The sequence below is a fragment of the Patella vulgata genome, chromosome 4 (genome assembly GCF_932274485.2).
Source record: "Patella vulgata chromosome 4, xgPatVulg1.2, whole genome shotgun sequence".
In the NCBI taxonomy this organism is placed as follows: Eukaryota; Metazoa; Mollusca; class Gastropoda; family Patellidae; genus Patella; species Patella vulgata.
In genome coordinates this window covers 14713937-14733406 of record NC_065882.2, presented here as the reverse complement: position 1 = coordinate 14733406, position 19470 = coordinate 14713937, and the positions used below count along the sequence as shown (strand labels likewise).

Sequence of the window (19470 nt, the reverse complement as noted above, 5' to 3'; positions counted from 1 at the left end):
AATGGAATGGGCTAATGAAGACGGGCATACACCATACAGTGTGCTATGACAGAAATTTTGCCTCGATAGCGGCACTACAGTCTACTTTTATATTGAATTCCAACTGCCAAGGAATCTTTTACATGCACGTACCTTTTGAACAACTAGACAGCTGTCCTTGTCAGGCCGTCCATCCTGCACCACTGACAAGGAGAAATCACACTGGATAATCCCGATGAACATTCTCCGCCAACACTGGGGGTAAATCTGCGACCTCCAGGCTAGCAATCTAGCATCTTACCCACTGAAGAGTAGTGAGGGAAGTCGCAGTCAAGGGATAATGCTCATCTCTAGCACGCACTGTACACCTAGTCATAAAATGTTAGTCTTAAAATGATCGAAAATGTGTAAATGAGACATTATACTCCTTTACTTTCCTTATTATGGAGAGAGAGAGAAATGATTTATTTCTACAACCAATTGACACAAACTAGGTCCTTTTGGGACTAACATGTTATGGTTTAATTCTATTTAAATAATTTGCTTGCTTGTTGGGAACTTTAGCAATGGGAGGAAACCGGAGGACCCAGAGTAAACCCACAAAGTCAAACATGCCACCCCACTCCTTGTCACGTACAAGCTTGGGGGATCGAAACCATTCCACTTTTCTTAATAATAGATCTTATGATCTAAAGTCCACGCATAAGACCATACAACCAGCTAATAATTCAACATTGTTTAAAAATATGAAATGAAATGGGGTTTATCGTCTTACTGTTCTGCTCCAACTGGGGTAATGAAAATGGAATTAATAAAAACGAGAAAGCATTTTAACTATTTTTAATTTTTACATGAATTACAGTGGACAAAGGGATGATGAATATTTAAATATGAATGAAATGATGAAATACAAAATGGTGATCTACATGTATGGTATTTACATATGATTAGGCCAAACCAAAAAAATATTCTTGTTCTCAGACAATCCTTACTAAAAATCTGATGCAGGAGGGAGATTTTTATTTTGTCAAAGGATCACTACTTGGTTAAATGACTTCTATAATCATCCAATTGTTGTTTGTAGGAATGTATGATTATCCAGTATCATTTGTGATTGTCAATAACATTTATCAGGATTGTGTACTTGTTAAATGAGCCTATCAATTCATTCAAATATGTTTATAGACTCACTTCCTGTAACCAGGATAAAATATTTACATGTGATAATTAATTAGCCCATTTTTTTATTTTTTGAAATAAAAACGGACATGTGGCTCTTTTGAAGTGACGCAGGATTATATGAGAATCAGAATATTTTTTCTATATGGCCTTATGTGAAAAATCCTCACATCCTTATATCACTTTCTATGGGACAATATGATGGGTTTTCTACTTAAAATCACCAGTTAGGGGGATGGGGAGGGGGAATATGGGGGAGGGGTTTATAGACCACCCTACCAACAAAATACATAGATTTGTTCTCCCCTATCCCCATACTAAACTTAGGCTGCCTGTCTACAGACACTAAGCTAGTGAACCAACATTTTAAGTCCTAAATCGACGATTTCAGTCGAAAACACTAAGTATACTTCGAGAATTTTGTAAAGTAGTTATTCTGCTTCAATTTAATAAAATTGAAAAAGTTTATTTAGTCTTTGTGTGTATGACAGATGTGAAATGGAGTAGAAACGCATTACAAAACAGGATATGTATACTATTTTTTTAATATGGCGACCATTTAGGGAAGAGATCTATTCTTGAAGTATGAAGTAGATGGATCTCTGTGCGCAGAATGCCCTCTACCATTAGATGTTGCTTCAAGGCCCCCTAATGTTAAAGAACCCCTACATAATACACATCCCTGTCGACTATTCACTTCGTCTGATATTCTATACCTTTATTGATTATTTCTTGCAATAACTTGTGTCCGCAGGTTTGTCTGGTACAGTCCTCCTACACTATACATATTTCAAAACATAACCTAACGTAAACCTGACCACAAAATTCTGATAACAATCCAATAGTCTAGCCCAGTTAAAGTTATCAAACATCCAAATGTTGATAATCTTCCAATAATTCAACCCGGTCAAGGTTATCAGACAATTTAAAGATGGTGGTGAGAGAGCCACATTATTTCAAAGAATTACGAATAAAAATTTTAATTATCTTCTTCGTTTAATAGGTGGTGTATCATTAGGAGTCGCAGAATGTCTTGTTCTTTTTCTCTTGGGACCCGCATGACTAGAATGTAAATGTTCTTTTAATTTATCTTTCGTGCTCTGAGGAGTCAGATGTGATTTTGAGTCACTTTTATTATGATGTGAATGGGATCCTTTCCCTTCCTTGCTGGATTGTACTGTGGGAGTCCCCTTGTTCTCCATTTTGTGACTGCCTGATTTACCACCTTTACTGTGAACTGTAATAAAAATATAAAATTAAAGGGGCATTAGATAAAATTAGATAAAAGAGCTAATAGTTCATGATATAATAGTTAAAAAATAAAACATAAAAACAGAATATGCTGGAAATTTCAGTCAAATTGCTTCACACTGAACCGAGATATTATCGATAATAAACAAAGTCTAGATTATCCATTTTTAAATTAAATTATCGATCGCAAAATGAATTCAATTACACTAATTATCGCAGGCTAACGAAGGCATTGAAAGTTGAGTTGATTATGGTCTTGATAAGTTAATTAATGTCTAATTAATAATTTAAATAACATTTCACGCCTAAATAGGTAGATTTAGCTCTTGCATAATGCATGTTTAATTAAAGGTTCTAAAAAAAAGGAATCAATCCATACTAATAAGGGGGACTTATTCATAAATACTAAAAATAAAGTATTTTAAGAATGCAATGTTTTCATTGGCTGAGCACTAAAATCACAGCCCAAATTTTAGCACCTGGCCAATGAAAAGGTTGCATTCTTAAAATATTTCAGTCCCAGAGGCTGAGCCAGGGCTGGAAATTAAACACCTGTCACTGACAATGTCAGACACAAACTTCAACTGGTGCCTATCATTTGTTTATTTCTTGATATATTTCTGTGTTTTTATTTTTATTTTTAATAGATGTTCGACACAATGTTAAGTCAAGTACAGTGTAGTCAGTACCTGAAATCACTACTTGGACATACATTATTACTTTAAGTTTTAAAAAATTAAATCACTTCAGTAGCCTTTTATGTACGAAACATACAATGCTGGCTGCTAGCTCTACCACAGACACAAGTCGACACAATTACAATGGAGGTACACTGTGAAACTATTACAAGCTGTATTTAGTATAAGGTTTCCATAAATAATAAATATATATTTAGAAATAATCCCTCCTATAACATATGCAAAAAATAATTTGCAAGCGAGAAATTAATTTTTATTAATACCGGAAGTGACGTAGTTGGTTCGATACGCTCACTGGTCACTATAGTAAACATACAAATTTGGAGCAAGTTTAGCGCTGTATTTTGTGATCGTTTCGCCGTTTGGCAGAAAATCTGATGAAAGGTAATCTTTATTAGGATATTAAGAACAAGAACTTACGGTGTTTTGAAGGTATAATATACAACGCGTTTGTGTAAATTAAGTTTCTAAACTGGACACTGTGACACAATTTAAGCCACATGGCTAATTGTTTACATCACGTGATAGCTGGCACGTGACAGATATTAACCGAACACAAATTGGCGACCTATTCGGCTAGCGACCTATTCGACCGATCCAGCTGGCAACCTGTTCGTTGGCAACCTATTCAGAATGAGAGCGCACCCCTTTAATATGATTGTGCCAACTTTTACTAATAATATTTCGAAAGCTTATTTAATCAGCTTTCGGGATATATTTAGTTGGATGTCCAGAATTTTGTAAGATAATGCGAAATTACATCTCTATTCTGAACTAAAGGAATGGATAAATGATAATATATTCTACTTTCATTTGATAGACGTTACGTTGGATTTTATTGGTTGATAAAAATAGATGAGTTTGGGCGACTGTTGAATTTATTCTGAATAGGTTGCCAACGAACAGGTTGCCAGCTGGATCGGTCGAATAGGTCGCTAGCCGAATAGGTCGCCAATTTGTGTTCGGTTAATATCTGTCACGTGCCAGCTATCACGTGATGTAAACAATTAGCCATGTGGCTTAAATTGTGTCACAGTGTCCAGTTTAGAAGCTTAATTTACACAAACGCGTTGTATATTATACCTTCAAAACACCGTAAGTTCTTGTTCTTAATATCCTAATAAAGATTACCTTTCATCAGATTTTCTGCCAAACGGCGAAACGATCACAAAATACAGCGCTAAACTTACTCCAAATTTGTATGTTTACTACAGTGACCAGTGAGCGTGTCGAACCAACTACGTCACTTCCGGTATTAATAAAAATTAATTTCTCGCTTACAAATTATTTTTTGCATATGTTATAGGAGGGATTATTTCTAAATATATATTTATTATTTATGGAAACCTTATTGAAAATCGTTGGTCTTCCCCTTTAAGTATTTTATATGAAAAAGGAAGGCAGTGCTCAGTTTTCAGAATGGTAGTAGAGTTGACATTTGGGCAGGAGAGACAAAAAAGGGGAGGTAACTCTTTTATTGAACCATACTATTAAAGTTTGCAATTTTAATACCTGAAGCAAGACTTCAAACAGAACAGAGAATTGATAAAGAAGCATGCCAGGTATTACAACCAAGATTAAAGATGGAACCAAAAATGGTCTAATTTTACTAAAGTTTATTTGTCTTTTGTCCCATATAAAAGACAACCCACATTTCCCCAAGTCAAACTTCAAAGAGTTATCTTTAATAGGGAACTGGAATTTGAAAAACTCCTTACAAATATCTATTCTGAACAGTTACACAAATTGTTATTTAACATATAATTAATTAACTCAAATTGATATTAAACCTAAAATAGTAACCCATGTATTTTGATTTTGTTTTCTTAAATGTTCAATAATCAATCTGAGTACATATTTGGCATGGATTAAGACATGATAAATTTTAATATTTTAGCGAAAATGCAAATGATACATCAAGTCTTTAACCCAATTGTTATAAACAACTTCACCTTCAGCCATTTTATCTGTTTTTTCATGTTTGACATCTTTGTGATCTTTGTGATGATCTTTATGATCTCGTATATCCGAACTTTCAACCAGCGACAAACGTGGAGACTCAAACTTCTGTTTCAGATCTTTATAGTCGCTGTCTGGAAGTATAAAATCTGTTTCTTTGTTGGGAAAAGGTAAAATTTCTGATTCATTCTGAAATAAAACATAGACCATGGATTAATCCTAACTAAGAGTAGTAATTCAAATCATAACGTTTCAGGTCTCACAACCCTTTTTCAAATGTTACTCCCAATAATTGTGTGGCGCCTTGAATACAATGGTGGTGACGTCAACTCACAGGAGGATCATTTAAAATTTATTTTACAAAATGATTTTAAAAAATAGAAATGAAATGGAGTTTATTAAAGTCCAACTTTTCTGCACAGTCAGAGCTATCGAAGGCAGATATACACCGTGCAGTATCATCCTATGAGGGATATTGTTGCAACAACACACTGACACTGTTCCTAGTCAGGCCCTCTGTGCTGCACCACTGAACACATGTACATGTATATTTCAGACACAACATTAGAAATGTCTGTTACTTTGTCAGGTAGGCTACAAGTCAAAGCATTACTGAATGCCTAATTCCAAAAGCCCTGAATAATGATGACTTTATTTCACTAATAGAGAATGGGTTTACAATGAATGAATGAATAAATGAATAAAGGAATAAGGGTCGTCCACCAACCCGGATAATGAGGATGGGTATGGGTTTAGAACCCAGATTCATGAAGATGGTGGCAAGATTTCACAGCATCAATAGAAATTTTATTTTATGTCTTGTCTTAATCTTCAATCAAACTGATCAATTAAAGAAAATAATTGTTGTCTATGGGCCTACATGTACTTACAAGTGCCTGGAGTTGATATAATGTTGATAACTGTTTCCATATCTGGTCGGAAGAAATCTTCTTCGTTGACGATTCATTCATCTTACTATGGATGTAGATCATCTGAAAATGGCGATTTACGCCTGAAATAGTAAAAAGTATGGCATTTGTCTATAAATGGTTTAGTTAAAATATAGTGGGGAATTATGAACAATTAAGCAAAATCAATTTGCGGGGGGAGGGGGGGTAATGTTGAATCAGTCGACACAAACTAGGCCTAGGTCATTTCGGGACTAACATACGGTTCAATTCTAGTTCGATAATTAGCTCGAATATAGCAGTGTGAGGAAACCGTAGCACCCGGAGAAAACCCATGCAGTTGGACAGACAACCCTTCTCCTTGTCATGTCAACGAGTTTTGATTGTGGGCGACTTAACTGGGCTTTTCGTGTGGGCGAGTTCGCTTGTGGACGAGTTAACTGGCTGTTTAAAAAGCAGACCGCAAACAGAGAGACTGGATAATTGAGTCATAAGGCAAACCAAAATATATTTATTTTATGAGTTTATACTCCTATTTAGTTTACTATATTTCATTGCAATTAAAAGTGATTTTTGATTTAACAAGAGGAATCATTTAGGCACCAGAAAAACTCACCAACTGGTTTATGGCCACGCATGGCATGGAATAAACTGACTTCCATTTCAACATTCCACTGCAAAGCTTCGCTTGTGTCCGCCATTTTTAAGTTCAGTGTTAATGAGAGTTATCTCCCATGATACCAGAACCCCCCTTATTTTATATTTTTAATTTTATCGCGGTCTGACAACCGCATGCATGTGGTTTCTGCAGTGTTCATTGCTGGAAATTATTTTCAATTGTTGACATATATGACATTGCTGAATGGAGTTTAGGAGAGGCAGAGGGGGATTCTCCTCGAGGGGAAGGGGTGTTTTCACGGAGAAAAACAGCGACTGGGATTCGGGAGATGGCAGAGGCGGCAATGAAAATTCTTTTGAACAACGCAGGCCCAAAAGAAATCAAAATACCAACAATAATAGTTCTTGGCGTGAACATAATGATGGAGGGTTTGACAGAAGAAATGATGACGTAAACAGACGGTCATTTGGGAATGATTTTGATGACACTGGCAGAATTAAAAGTGAAAGTGCCAGATTTGACAGGCCACAGCCACAGGGAGAAACAATGACAATTTATGTTCCACAGGACAAAGTGGGAAAAGTAATAGGTACACAACCTGGCAATGAACAGTATTTAGTCATTCAGATGGGACAAAAGCCATATCCTGCATTGGCATGCACGTAAAAGAAGCTTTGCTTTGAGAATTAGAATTCTGATGAAGAATTATTCCACTTTGTTCAAAATCCTGTTGGCACCGAAAAAGGCATTATTAATGATCATTCTATACAAGAGTAGGCTGTAGCACATTGCCTGGGCAAAATTTCCCTCAGAACTTTTATGATAATTGGTGTACATGTATATATGCTCATCTTCATTAGCCCAGTCCAAGTGGGACATTAAACCCCAATCGTTTCATTGCCTGGCAACCTATGTTTATTTCTTGTTTCAGGCAAAGGAGGATCAAAGATACGTGAACTGGAAGAAAGTACTGGTGCCAGAATAAAGGTAAGACTATCACAATGAACTGTAAATATCAATACAGTCAATATATCCATTAGGTCCTGTTTCACAAATCAAAGGTGTTGATCAAGAAAGTTGGTCTGGGACAAGACTGAGGACTTGACAAGCAACGGTATCTCATCTGGTCGTTCATATCGACGTAAAAATACATGCACATAAAGAACCCTTGACAGTAGGTGGAAACGCCACTGTTTGTGCAAAATTTCTCTCATGGCACCGTCCTTATTTCACAAAAATGTATATTGGTATGTACGATTTACATGCTCAAATGATATTTACATATATTGTAAAACAGCTTCCTGGACTTCTAACAATTATAAGAAATGTAATGACTTCTGTTGGTTACAAATCAGTTGACGCCTTTCATTTCATGAATATTTCTTCTGCCAAAAAGTCTGGCAGAGTTTGCGTTCAGCAGTCATGGAAGTAACGGTTTTAGATGTAGGCCTACCTGACAAAATGTCAGGCACCTGACATTTTCAACTTAGTGTCGGACAAGTATTAATAATATCAATAAAAAAGACAAATCAGTGCCGGACAAAATGACAGGCACCAGAGGTTTTGTGCCTGACAAAGCCTGAATCTGTGCCTGACATTGTCTGTGACAGGTGCCTTATATCCAGGCTTGGCGGTCAGGTTTCCTTGCTTAGAGAATCTAGTGATATAGGTGTGGACTAATATACCTCAATACACCCTGTTTTATGTTCCGTCAGAAATGTTTGCAAGGCAACTGGATGGAATTTATAAAAAATGAAATGGGTTTTAACATCCTACTTTTTGGCACCGAATGGGGTAATAACGGGCATACACCATGCAGTCTGCTACAGTGTATGAGGAAAATTTGCCAGGAAAGTGGGGCTACGGCTTATTCTTATTTCAAATTCCATCTGTCAGGGCTTCTTTTACAAGGAATTTATAGAAGAGGTAGACTATAGGGTTTGAATCAGTCAGACGTAGAAACAGATGATGGTTACAAGTAAGGATGTAACGGTTCAAAAATTCTTGAACTCGTTAAATGGTTGTTAAAAACCCAACCGTAACCGGTTAACTCATAAAAATTTTCTATCAAAATATTTGTTGCACTAAAATAAGACTTAATAATATATTTTTAAATTATTAGTATTACAACTTTTAACTTAACAGTCAGTACAAATTCCATTCATTCATTCATTCTTTATGTTTCATTGAATTGAAATCATTTGATTTTTTTTTTTAAAAAAATTCCACTAATACTTCATAAGATTAGCTATGAAATCAGTATTTGAAATCATACCTTTGGATTTTTAAATAAAAAAAAAGGTTGATTATTCAGCATCAGCTAATTCCAAAGAATTTACTACACGTTTTTCTATCACAAGCTATGCTGTATACTATGGTACCAGTGACCCGTATGTCAACTTTGACCCCACAGCCACAGCATCATGCACTTGAGTGATAATATAAACAATTTTCCTATGATAACCTCTCTATTTTAATATTAATTCATCACATCATACTTGTTTCATTTTGAGACTTGGTGGAGTGATGAGGTTAATACTGTAAAACAATTAATTTGTCAATCAGTTGAGGCTATTTAATGCTTGGCAGCGGGTGCTATAAATAACGTGCACAAATGTCAAAACTTTGAGTGGGATTTTAAAGACGTCAACTTCCCGAGACTTATTACAAATGACAAGTGCTATTTGAAATATTTATGAGGTCTTAGTGAAAGAAAACAATGTTGTGGCTATCATTCCTGGGTTTGAAGGTCAGGTATCATATGAAAACTAATACCGATTAGTAATTTTTTGAACCGGTTTAACAGTGCAACCGAACCGTGACCGGTTAACCGAGTGACCATTTACATCCTTAGTTACGAGCTTATAAGAGGTAGACTATGTACGTAGGGGAATGGTTGAGTCGGGCAGATGTAGAAACAGAGATGATGGTTGACTTCTGAAACTTGAGTAGGGCCTGCCTTAAAGGACAATATTGGTGTCAGACGTGTCAGTCATTATCACATATGTGATAGAACTAATTAAACACGTTCCAAATATAATTTTAACGCAGAGATCATTGCTACGATAGCTGAGTAATACAGGTTCCTGAATCGACAGTGACGAACGCCAAAGGAAAACACGAGTCATCCCTCTATATAACTGACTGAAGTGACGAGTGATAACAAATACATGTACATGGGCGAATTTCTGCTCACTAATAATTCCTTCCAAGACCAAAAGTTGTTGTGTGAGACTGTGAGAGGATATCTGACAATTCGTAAAAAGAATTGACTGCCACTAGATAAGAGAACACGAAAGAAAAACAGAAAAAGTCTGTGCATTACCATGTTTTTATAAGGTATAGAATGAATATAAACAAGGGAATGTACAGAATATTTCTATTTTTCTCGTGTTCTCTTATCTAATGACATTCAATTACTTTATTGAATTGTCAGATATCCTCTCACAGTCCCATATAACAACTTTTGGTCTTCGAAGGAATTATTAGTGAGCAGAAATTCGGCCGTGTATCTGTTATCACTCGTCACATCAGTCAGTTATATAGAGCGGTGACACATGTTTTCCTTTGGCGTTCGTCACTTCCGATTCAGGAAACCTGTATTACTCAGCTATCGTAGCAATGATCTCTGTTAAAATTATATTTGGAATGTGTTTAACCAGCTCTATCACATGTGATAATGACTGGCACCAATATTGTCCTTTAAACCGATTATGAGACAGTTTGGTAATGATTATCCGTTTACTACTCCACTGGGGTACGACTCCTTCTCCCGTCCTCATTAGCTCATTAGAACAGTAAACCCCATTTTATGGTTTATGATTGTATATTATAGGTTGATTCCAGAAACAGTGATCGAGAAGGTGAAGCTAAAGTAGATATATCTGGAGATGAAGATGTTCGAATGAAAGCGAAGGAAATGATAGAACAAATCACATCGCCAAATTTCGGTACAAAACCATTCCACATTAAAATTGTAATCATATTCATTTGACAATTTGATGTTGAAGTTACAATTTTTTTTCTTTAAATAACTTTTCTTTATATGGCTGTTGGTTGCGTGGGCATGTACCTGTAGATCATAAGGTCTATCTTTGAGTCAAGTGATGAGTTTTTCAGTCCCAAGTTTGTACCTGACCAGGAATCGGGTCGCCTGCCCAAACTTGTGGGTTTTCTCTAGTGCCTAGGAGTTTCCTTCCATTGTTAATAAAATACCTAAAAGAAGATTGTACCATGTGTTAGTCACAAAAATGACCTAGTTTGGGTAGAGTGGTCTTTAAACCCCAGTTCGGTATCTCTCCACTTCATAAATGAGAGATTTTCAATTTACTCTCAAACTGAGCAATAAACAATTAGAACTCGTCAAGCCTGAAAATTTAAGCATGGGGTGGTCAACTGTAACTAACAGAAGACATAGTCATATATACGTCTATGGTTTGAAAAAGTTCACCGGTATTTTCCGGTGTGATTTCCACCTTGTCAGTGGTGTAGGGCCTGACAAGTCTAGTCGTTCGGATTGGACAGAAACCTGAGGTCTAGTGTACATAGGCGTGCATGTAAAAGTAGGTTTCCCCATATCAGTGCTGCAGCTGGACAAGGGACCTGTCAAGGATCAGCGTGTACATCAATGGCAGTTATAAAGATCACCTGACAAATGGAAATCCATTTGTGGTGAGTCAAGTTCTGAACTAGAACGAGAATCTTGTCCCCTATTTGATGTTTTAATAGTCCTCCTGATTCTTTTCAGGGAACTCAGATGGAAGGTCATTTGGAGGTGGTTTTGAAGCAAATGATGGTGGCTTCTGGGATGATGCTGATGGGGGTGTTGGAGACAGCAGTGGCAGAAATGAAAGTTTTGGTAACAGCAGTGGCAGAAGTGATGGTTTTGGTGGTGGAGGTGGCAGGAGTGAAGGTTTTGGTAGTAGTGGTGGCAGAAGTGAAGGTTTCGGAAATTCGAGACCTAGCAGAACTGAAAATGACCGAGGAAGATTTGACAGACCATCAGGAGAATCAATGACAATTTATGTCCCAGAAGATAAAGTGGGAAAAATAATAGGTAGGCTAGGCAAACCTTTATTAATACATAACTTGTCTCTAATTGTCTTAAACTTCCCTGGTTGTACGTGACAAGGAGAAGGGTTGCCTGTCCAACCTTGTGGGTTTTCTGGTTTCGCCCCACTGCTACAAAACACTACGCACAAGTGAATTATTGAAGTAAAATTGAGCCATATTTTAGTCCCAAAATGACCTAGTTTGTGTTGAGTGGACATTTAACTCCATTTCTCTCTCTCTAATTGTCTTAAAGGAATTGAGGTCAAGTGCGAAAGGAATAAATATGAGATGTATTATAATTCCTGTTGTATTTCATGTTTTTAAGGTAAAGGAGGATCAAAGATAAGAGAATTAGAAGAAAGTAGTGGAGCCAGAATAAAAGTAAGTATTCAACGATTCCACATATTGTAGTTTACAAGGATTTATGAACGATTATCAGAGACTTTAAGTCTGCCACAAAGCACTCAGTTGTTCAGTACAAGTGTTTGAAACTGACAATCAGAGATTTTAAAGGAGCTAAATCACTAATATTTGGGACCTAGGTATTGACAAGATATGGGTTGCGATGTATATAATAATGTAATCTGAAGGTCTAAAACTGACCTACATTCAATCGTTTCCATTTTTACTCTTAATTTCAAATCAGTAATGTTTGGTAAGATACACCAGAAGACTCAATTGAGTGGCAATCTCTAGCATCTGATTATTCCAGTCTATTGCGCATGCTCTCCAGATGCGAATATTGCGTAACCATTCGACATGATTTGAGGAATGTTGAGGCTCATTCTTTCTTGTCCCTTGTTACAAATGGCGTTGAAATGCATTATGGTACATGATTTGTTTACCAATGGTAAAATGTTTGTTTTGTCTTAAATATTGGATATCAGAAACCGATCTTTTCCCGGCAAGATCACAAAATCAATATTGATTTAAATTGACAAATAATTTGTGCTTTCAGTGTGAAAGACTTTGGATGATATTGAGTTAGAGACTTAGCTACTTTAAGGCTGCCACAAAGCACTGAGTTCAAATTTTTTACTCCTCCAACTTATTGTTCATTTGATTACAGGTTGATACACGGAACAGTGATAGAGAAGGAGAAGCAAAAGTTGTCATCTCTGGTGAAGAAGATGTGAGAATTAAAGCTAAAGAAATGGTTGAAGAGGTCATGTCTTCCAATTACGGTACCTTAGTAATTCACATTTAAGAAAGTAACGGTCATCATATAAGACCTGTGGAAATTCTGCGTGGTTTGTTTAGATAATTACGGTACTTTAATAATTTACATTAGCAAAAGTAATGGACCTCATCGGACATGCGGAAAATGTGGGTGGTTTGTGTAGATAATTGCAGTCCCTTAATAACTCACATCTTTGTGGTCCAAACTACTGAAATGTGGTTATGCCATGACTAATCTCACTTACTTTACATGTACATCCAAAAATGTTTCGTTAATTATACCACATTGAACAAAGTTAAAGGAAAAATATTGTAATGGTTCCTGTCTGTCGGTCCATACTTTCATCCTAGTTTTTTTTCAGGAGCATATCCCATAAACTTTTCAAGGTATCTTTATTATGAAACTTTGCACACATCAACAACCTATTGAGCCTTTTGCTTATTAGAAATTTCTCGAATTTTATCCATTTTGTGTTTATGTGAAATCCTTATACGGCATTTAGTAATTGAATATATAATAATAAAACACAATTTATATGGAAAACAATCACTAAGTTTATTTCACACTACTTTTCAACACTACGTTATTTACTTGAGAACGACAAGAGGAACTTGTTGAAACGTAGTGTGAAATAAACTCAGTGATTGTTTTCCATATAAATTGTGTTTTATTATTATGTGTTTGTTTGGGGACTTTCACATTACATTGTAAAATATTTTGTTACTTTTTTTTGTGTGTTTTAGGTCGTAATGATTTTTATACTAAGAAGAATACATCTGGAGCCTTTATATGGGGTAAAAACCAAGGTAAATGATGTGTTTGATTTTTCATGGCATTTTACCAATTTAATGTTGACTTTTGGTCTATTTGTATTGGAATGTGAATTTGACTTATAATAGTTAAAATGTGTTTTTTTTGGGATGTGAATTTGACTTACAATGCAATTAGATGCCATGTAGGTGGAAATCAATGTCTTAACAAAATACTCTCCTCATAATGCAACCACTGAAATGAAAGAAAAAACAACATATGTTAGCCTCAAAAGTATTGTGTTGACTAGATGATAAAACCCATTCCACAATTTAGGATGTGTAAAGTTCTTACCCCACTACTCCGTCCCCCCAACTCAATTTATAGCATGAACACATTAAACATTAGTAAAAGTACAATAAGAAATTAGCCATCAGGGAAACAAAGCCTTCTTAATTTGAACAGAAGAGAGTTTCCTAGTTTCTTGTAGTTGGATGGTCGAGTTGTCTTAATGCTTGTGTTTTAGACTATAAGGTTTGTCATTGAGTCAAGTGACGTAGTTTCGATCCCAACAATCGGCTATGACAATTTAAATGTACATGTCATTTGAAAAATTGTTGGATATCTCTGGAAATTAAGACAAACTATTGCTATCTATTGTATAGAAGCTAAGTTGAAAGCTGCAGCTGATGAACCTCCACCTGCTGCTCCGACCAGAAAAATTAACTGGAGTATCATCCGAGAAGAATCTGATAAATTTGAGGCAGAAAAATTTGCAGGTAAAATAAATTACTATCTTTTCCCAAATTAGTCTGAGCTTTTGTTAATTGAACCGATCAAGACTCGATTTTAGACCTGGTTTCAACTAGTGTGATGCATCCATGGTTCATTGTAAACAGTGATGCAGATCTTGCAAGGAACAGTTTAGGTCCCATGTACACATTGTCGTTCACATAAAAGATCCCTTGTTAGTTGGAAATCGAAATAAGAATAGGCTGTAGCACCCCGCTGTACAGGCAAAATTTCACTCATAGCACACGATGATGATGCCCATTTTCATTAGCCCAGTCGGTGCAGAAAAGTAAGACGTTAAACCCCATTTCGTTTCATTTCCAATGGAAACATGATCAAATTTCATGATATATATTTCATGTAACTATGGACTACATCTGTTCCTTGATAAAAATAAAATAAAACCAAGTACGAACAATCCAAACCATTAGACAAAATTCGAAGTCCTAAAAAAAACGGTATAGGCAAAATAGTGTAATCAGCATATATATAGAGGTAGAGGAAAGTGATGTTTTTTTACATTGAGTTTTGTAGCTTTTTTCCAAATCCAGTAGAAACCATTACCCCTGGACCACCTCAAACCACCTGAGTCACATAATGAGAATACAGTCCTTAAATAGTTCACAGGTATTTACATAACTCAGGTGTAGTGTGCTATGAGGGAAACTTTGCTCATCAGCTGCATTTCTCAGGCAACACCATGATCAAAGTTTGGACCTCTAGGTGATTGTGCCAGTGTCTTAATCACTGAGGCGCAATGGTACCTGACTATCAAAGGTGAATAGATTCAACCCATATTTAAATTTTGGCATATTAGGCTACACAAAATAAATGTCTTGTTTCTCGGGCAACTGACAGCTGAAACTGTAGGGGGGGAGGGCGGTTTATTTTTTTTTTTATCTCATTTATGGCTAGAGGATGGTGCAAAATAAAATTTGCCTATTGTTGAAAATTGTTTGGGCGGGAGGGCGGCCTTGTATTTTTTTTTTTTTTTTTTTTTAATGAGAAAGTCATTACTTGTCTACGGTTTTGCTTTCAATTATATATTATACATACTTAGAACATAAACCCAAAAATCAAGTCTACTCAAACACTGAACACTGACTGAAAGGAAAATAATTTTCCATATTTAATTCACGTAATGTAGCTTACTAATGGTAATGGTGACAACCATAATTGAAATTGGTTTAAAATAAAATTCCGTACGACTATTAATAGCCGTCCATAATAACGACAATATTTTAAAGAGTAAACCTCTGTCAGCATGTGTATCAAAAATAATCATCACGGTAAACCACACTGCGATCTAAATCTAGTATCGCTGGTTTATAATGATTGACCTAATTCCAACCAATGTCACGTGTCATCGGGATATGACTGTTTCTCAGGTTATTCAGTGTGTTTCTCAGGATATTCGGTGTTCTATCTGGGGTTTATATCGAATGACTATTTAAATTTAACTAACAACTCGTCAGTAAAACCATCAAATGTGTAATCCAATTATTATTTTCCGGATTATCAAAACTACCGTTAAATGTGCTAATGACCCAGATTCTGACTAAGGTATGGTGACTATCATCGTATCGTATTCGTAGCCACAAGTTATAATAATTAACCTGTTCTACCATTCATTGTTTTATAAGTAGGATTTTTTCAAACATGGACCGACTGAAGCCGGCAATAATGAGCCGATTAAGATCGAATGATTGAAATACATTGCATTGTTGTCAATGACTTTCGATGTTTAACACGAATCAAATTCTAGTTCACAAGGGGAGGTAATTAAAATCACGTGATACAAAAATGGAGGTTCTTTCGATATCAATAAAAAAAGACCCGTAAATGAGCGTTTACATCTGAATCAGTTTAATACATTTGAATGGATATTCACGTATGGGGCATGTTGATACATGCGGCATATTTTTTTTATGACTTGCTTATCGATGTTCGGGCGGGCGTTACATATTTTTTATTTTTCATCAAGACTAATAAATAGGCCGCACGCGCAACCAATTTTGCGTGCGGGCGGTGCCCGAGAAACAACTTATTTTATTTGTGTTGCCTTATATACCATACTATGTTGATTTTGTTTCAGGTTTGCCAGAACTAAAGAAGAATTTTTATTTTGAACATGTTGAAGTAACCAATATGTATCCTGAAGATGTTAGAAGAATCAGGTAAAAAAAAATCAATGTCTTGTCAATCATGTCGATCATACTTAAATTAGTGGAGCCTTAGTTTTTTTGAAAGAGCATCACCCATAAGAAGAAGAACAATAAGATGAGTAGAGCTTGGCGTCCAGTTCCTGGTCAAAAAAACCAAACAGAAGTCAGTCTATAATATAATTGTGTGATTCATGTTGTTCCAACAAAGATTATGTTAAATATTAAAATGTTTTGTTTTTTTACAGGAAAGAAAATAATAATATAATCGCTGATGGTCCAAACCGTGTACCTAACCCAGTGGAAACATTTGAACAAGCTTTTCAGCATTATCGTAAGTATATCTTAATATCAGCCAATTTGTTATTCAAGAAAAGCTGTTGAGTTGATATGTTCGTCAACTGTTCACCTTGATATTACAAACATGAATTATTGGTCCATTCCAATCAATAGTTATGTTGTTATTTTACCATGAAAACATGGACTCCTGATATCCAATATTTATGACAAAGTGAACAATTTTAAAACCAGTACACGTCGACATGTATTCTTCTCGAGAACGATTGAATCATGTTAGTCCAAAAATGACATATTGTGTCGAGTGGATGTCGAACCGCATTTCTCTCACCAGAAGGTCGGTCTGTGCAGGGTGTGTTCAGTAAGGAGCAGATGGTGATTGGTCCACTCCAGTTCAATCAACCAATCAAATTAATTTTCTCTTACTGTTCCATTAAATCATCATTCTGCACACAGAGAATAGATCCCTGCCCTGAATGGCCTCCATATCAAAAAATTAGTATACTATTTGTGAACGAGGTTCAAACCTGTTTTACATTTTTCATACACACACAGACTAAGTAAATTCTTCTCAAATTTATGAACACATAGTTAGTGTTTTCGACTAAAATCTTTGATTTAGGAATAACATTGTTGGTCAACCAAATTGTAGACATGAAACGTAATGTTTGTATAGCTTTGATCATCCAAAAAATTGATTCAGTGTTTAATCAAAGTCATAGATATTACAAGTATGTATATGTTATGCTATCATCCCAGGCACAGATTTCTTTGATTTTTTTAGCCCAAGTATTAGAACAAATTGAAAAACAGGGTTTTGTTAAACCATCCCCCATCCAGGTAAACTATCAATTGTATTTATTTTTTATACAGTAGACGTTCTTTGGGTGATTTAATGAAGTTCGTTGAGTCTAACCTTGTGAATCTCTAAAAGTATATCAGTACAATAATTGTTAAGTTCTGTTCAATATTTATAAATATATGATGATTCAAAAAAAATTGTGTACATTCTGCTGACAATAATAACGGGATTTAGTTAAAAGCCACCGGTAAATGTTATCTTCCCTGCAATATTTTGATTGGCCTCTTTTTAATTTGATTTTAATTTTGTTTCAAAATTGAATGTTAGATAATCAATTTGAGTACACATTAGCGTGGATTCAGTCGTGGAATATTTTATATTCTCCGTAAAATGCCACAGACAATCAACAACTTTTAAGAAATCGTGAGGTATACACACAATTTATTGTTCTGTAATTTATAACTTACGTTAATCTGTTTTTCAGTGTCAGGCGTGGCCTATATTATTACAAGGTTTGGATCTGATAGGTATAGCACAGGTAAAATAGCTTATATTAAAACTAAATTTTATGTGAAACTGTAAATGACCAGGGGCCTGTTTCACAAAATTTTAACTAAGATAAAATCTAAATTTTAGTAATTTAATTGGATAATATTAGATTGATTTTAGTGCTTAGCCAATCAAAATTTAAGTATCTACTAAAATTGTATTTTATCTTTGGTTAAGATTTCGAGAAACAGAGCCCAGGTGTATTCAGATTGACAATTCCACTTTAAGATTTGTAAATGATAAAATGGCAGATTGATTTTGTTCATTAATGGGATTGATATCATAGACAAATGTATGATTGATTATATATAACATAAAAAAAAAATAATAATTAGATCTTGCATTGAGCCTTGTGGAACACCACTTAGTGAGTATAATGTCATGCTTAAATATAATTGTTTCTGTTTATATCTATCCATTTAAATATAAAAATTCTTGATCTTTAGTTTATAAAATCACAGTGATGATGTTAAATTTTAAGGGTGGCAACATCAAAGCAATCTTGGATAATAAAGTTTCATTGTCTTTTATTTTGTAGACCGGAACAGGCAAGACTCTAGCCTTTCTCTTACCAGCCATGTTACATATAGACGGTCAACCTTTGTAAGTTGGATTATAAGATTAATATTAAAAGGAATTTCATTTTAAACTTTACCATTCTTGTTATTGTCAGTTATTTTGGTTTTTTATACGCCCACATTTTCATGTGGTTGTATTATGTAGCGCCCCTGTCCATCACTGAGCCCATGTGTCCGTACACATTTTGTTTGTGGAAACTCTACAGGTTACAATTTTTATATGATTTTAACAGAAATTGAAATAAAGGTTTATATCCCAAAGATCTGGGTTCCTTCCATTGTTGGCATATATCGGACCATACTTTCATGTATGTAACAGTCGTAAATTTAAATAATAGTGCGTAGTGCCACAGTCAGGGCAAAATATAACTCTTACCACACTTCATTGAATATATCCATAAGCATTAGCGTGTTTGGTTATTAGAGTATTACCAGATTAAATTGAAGATTGACAATAAGTACAATATGTTTTTGTTTTGACAGACCAAGAGATGAGAGAGGTGGACCAAATGTTTTAATTATGGCCCCAACACGTGAGCTGGCTTTACAGATAGAAACAGAAGTTAAAAAGATTAATTATAAGGGAATTAAAAGGTACAGTCTATATTTCTTACATGGGGTTTAAATGGTATGGTTTATATTTTTTACAAGTCTGAATTTCTTTAATTTATATAAAACGGGACCGGAGGAGCTGTTATGAAATTGGAATCTGGAC

General features: G+C 35.2%; 2 protein-coding genes across 2 annotated transcripts in view; one reads left to right on the top strand and one right to left on the bottom strand.

Annotated features, from left to right (window-relative positions):
• Positions 1-803: 803 nt before the first annotated feature.
• Positions 804-6711, bottom strand: LOC130012363 (MRG/MORF4L-binding protein-like). The gene is made up of 4 exons (XM_056100136.1): positions 6591-6711; positions 5957-6078; positions 5060-5255; positions 804-2395 (listed from the first exon to the last, which is right to left on the bottom strand). The coding sequence occupies exons 1-4, from the start codon at positions 6673-6675 to the stop codon at positions 2142-2144; spliced, it is 657 nt and encodes a 218-aa protein (XP_055956111.1). The 5' UTR covers positions 6676-6711; the 3' UTR covers positions 804-2141.
• LOC126818588 (probable ATP-dependent RNA helicase DDX43) overlaps positions 6690-19470 on the top strand; it is a 29251-nt gene continuing 16470 nt past the window's right edge. Inside the window, exons 1-14 of the mRNA XM_050546060.2 lie at positions 6690-7182; positions 7525-7580; positions 10429-10543; positions 11341-11649; positions 11971-12026; positions 12715-12829; positions 13569-13631; positions 14241-14354; positions 16463-16544; positions 16778-16863; positions 17611-17666; positions 18113-18166; positions 18716-18780; positions 19239-19349. Coding sequence (XP_050402017.1) covers positions 6837-7182; positions 7525-7580; positions 10429-10543; positions 11341-11649; positions 11971-12026; positions 12715-12829; positions 13569-13631; positions 14241-14354; positions 16463-16544; positions 16778-16863; positions 17611-17666; positions 18113-18166; positions 18716-18780; positions 19239-19349 — 1628 coding nt within the window. The 5' untranslated portion in view covers positions 6690-6836. The remainder of the gene's footprint in view (positions 7183-7524; positions 7581-10428; positions 10544-11340; positions 11650-11970; positions 12027-12714; positions 12830-13568; positions 13632-14240; positions 14355-16462; positions 16545-16777; positions 16864-17610; positions 17667-18112; positions 18167-18715; positions 18781-19238; positions 19350-19470) is intronic.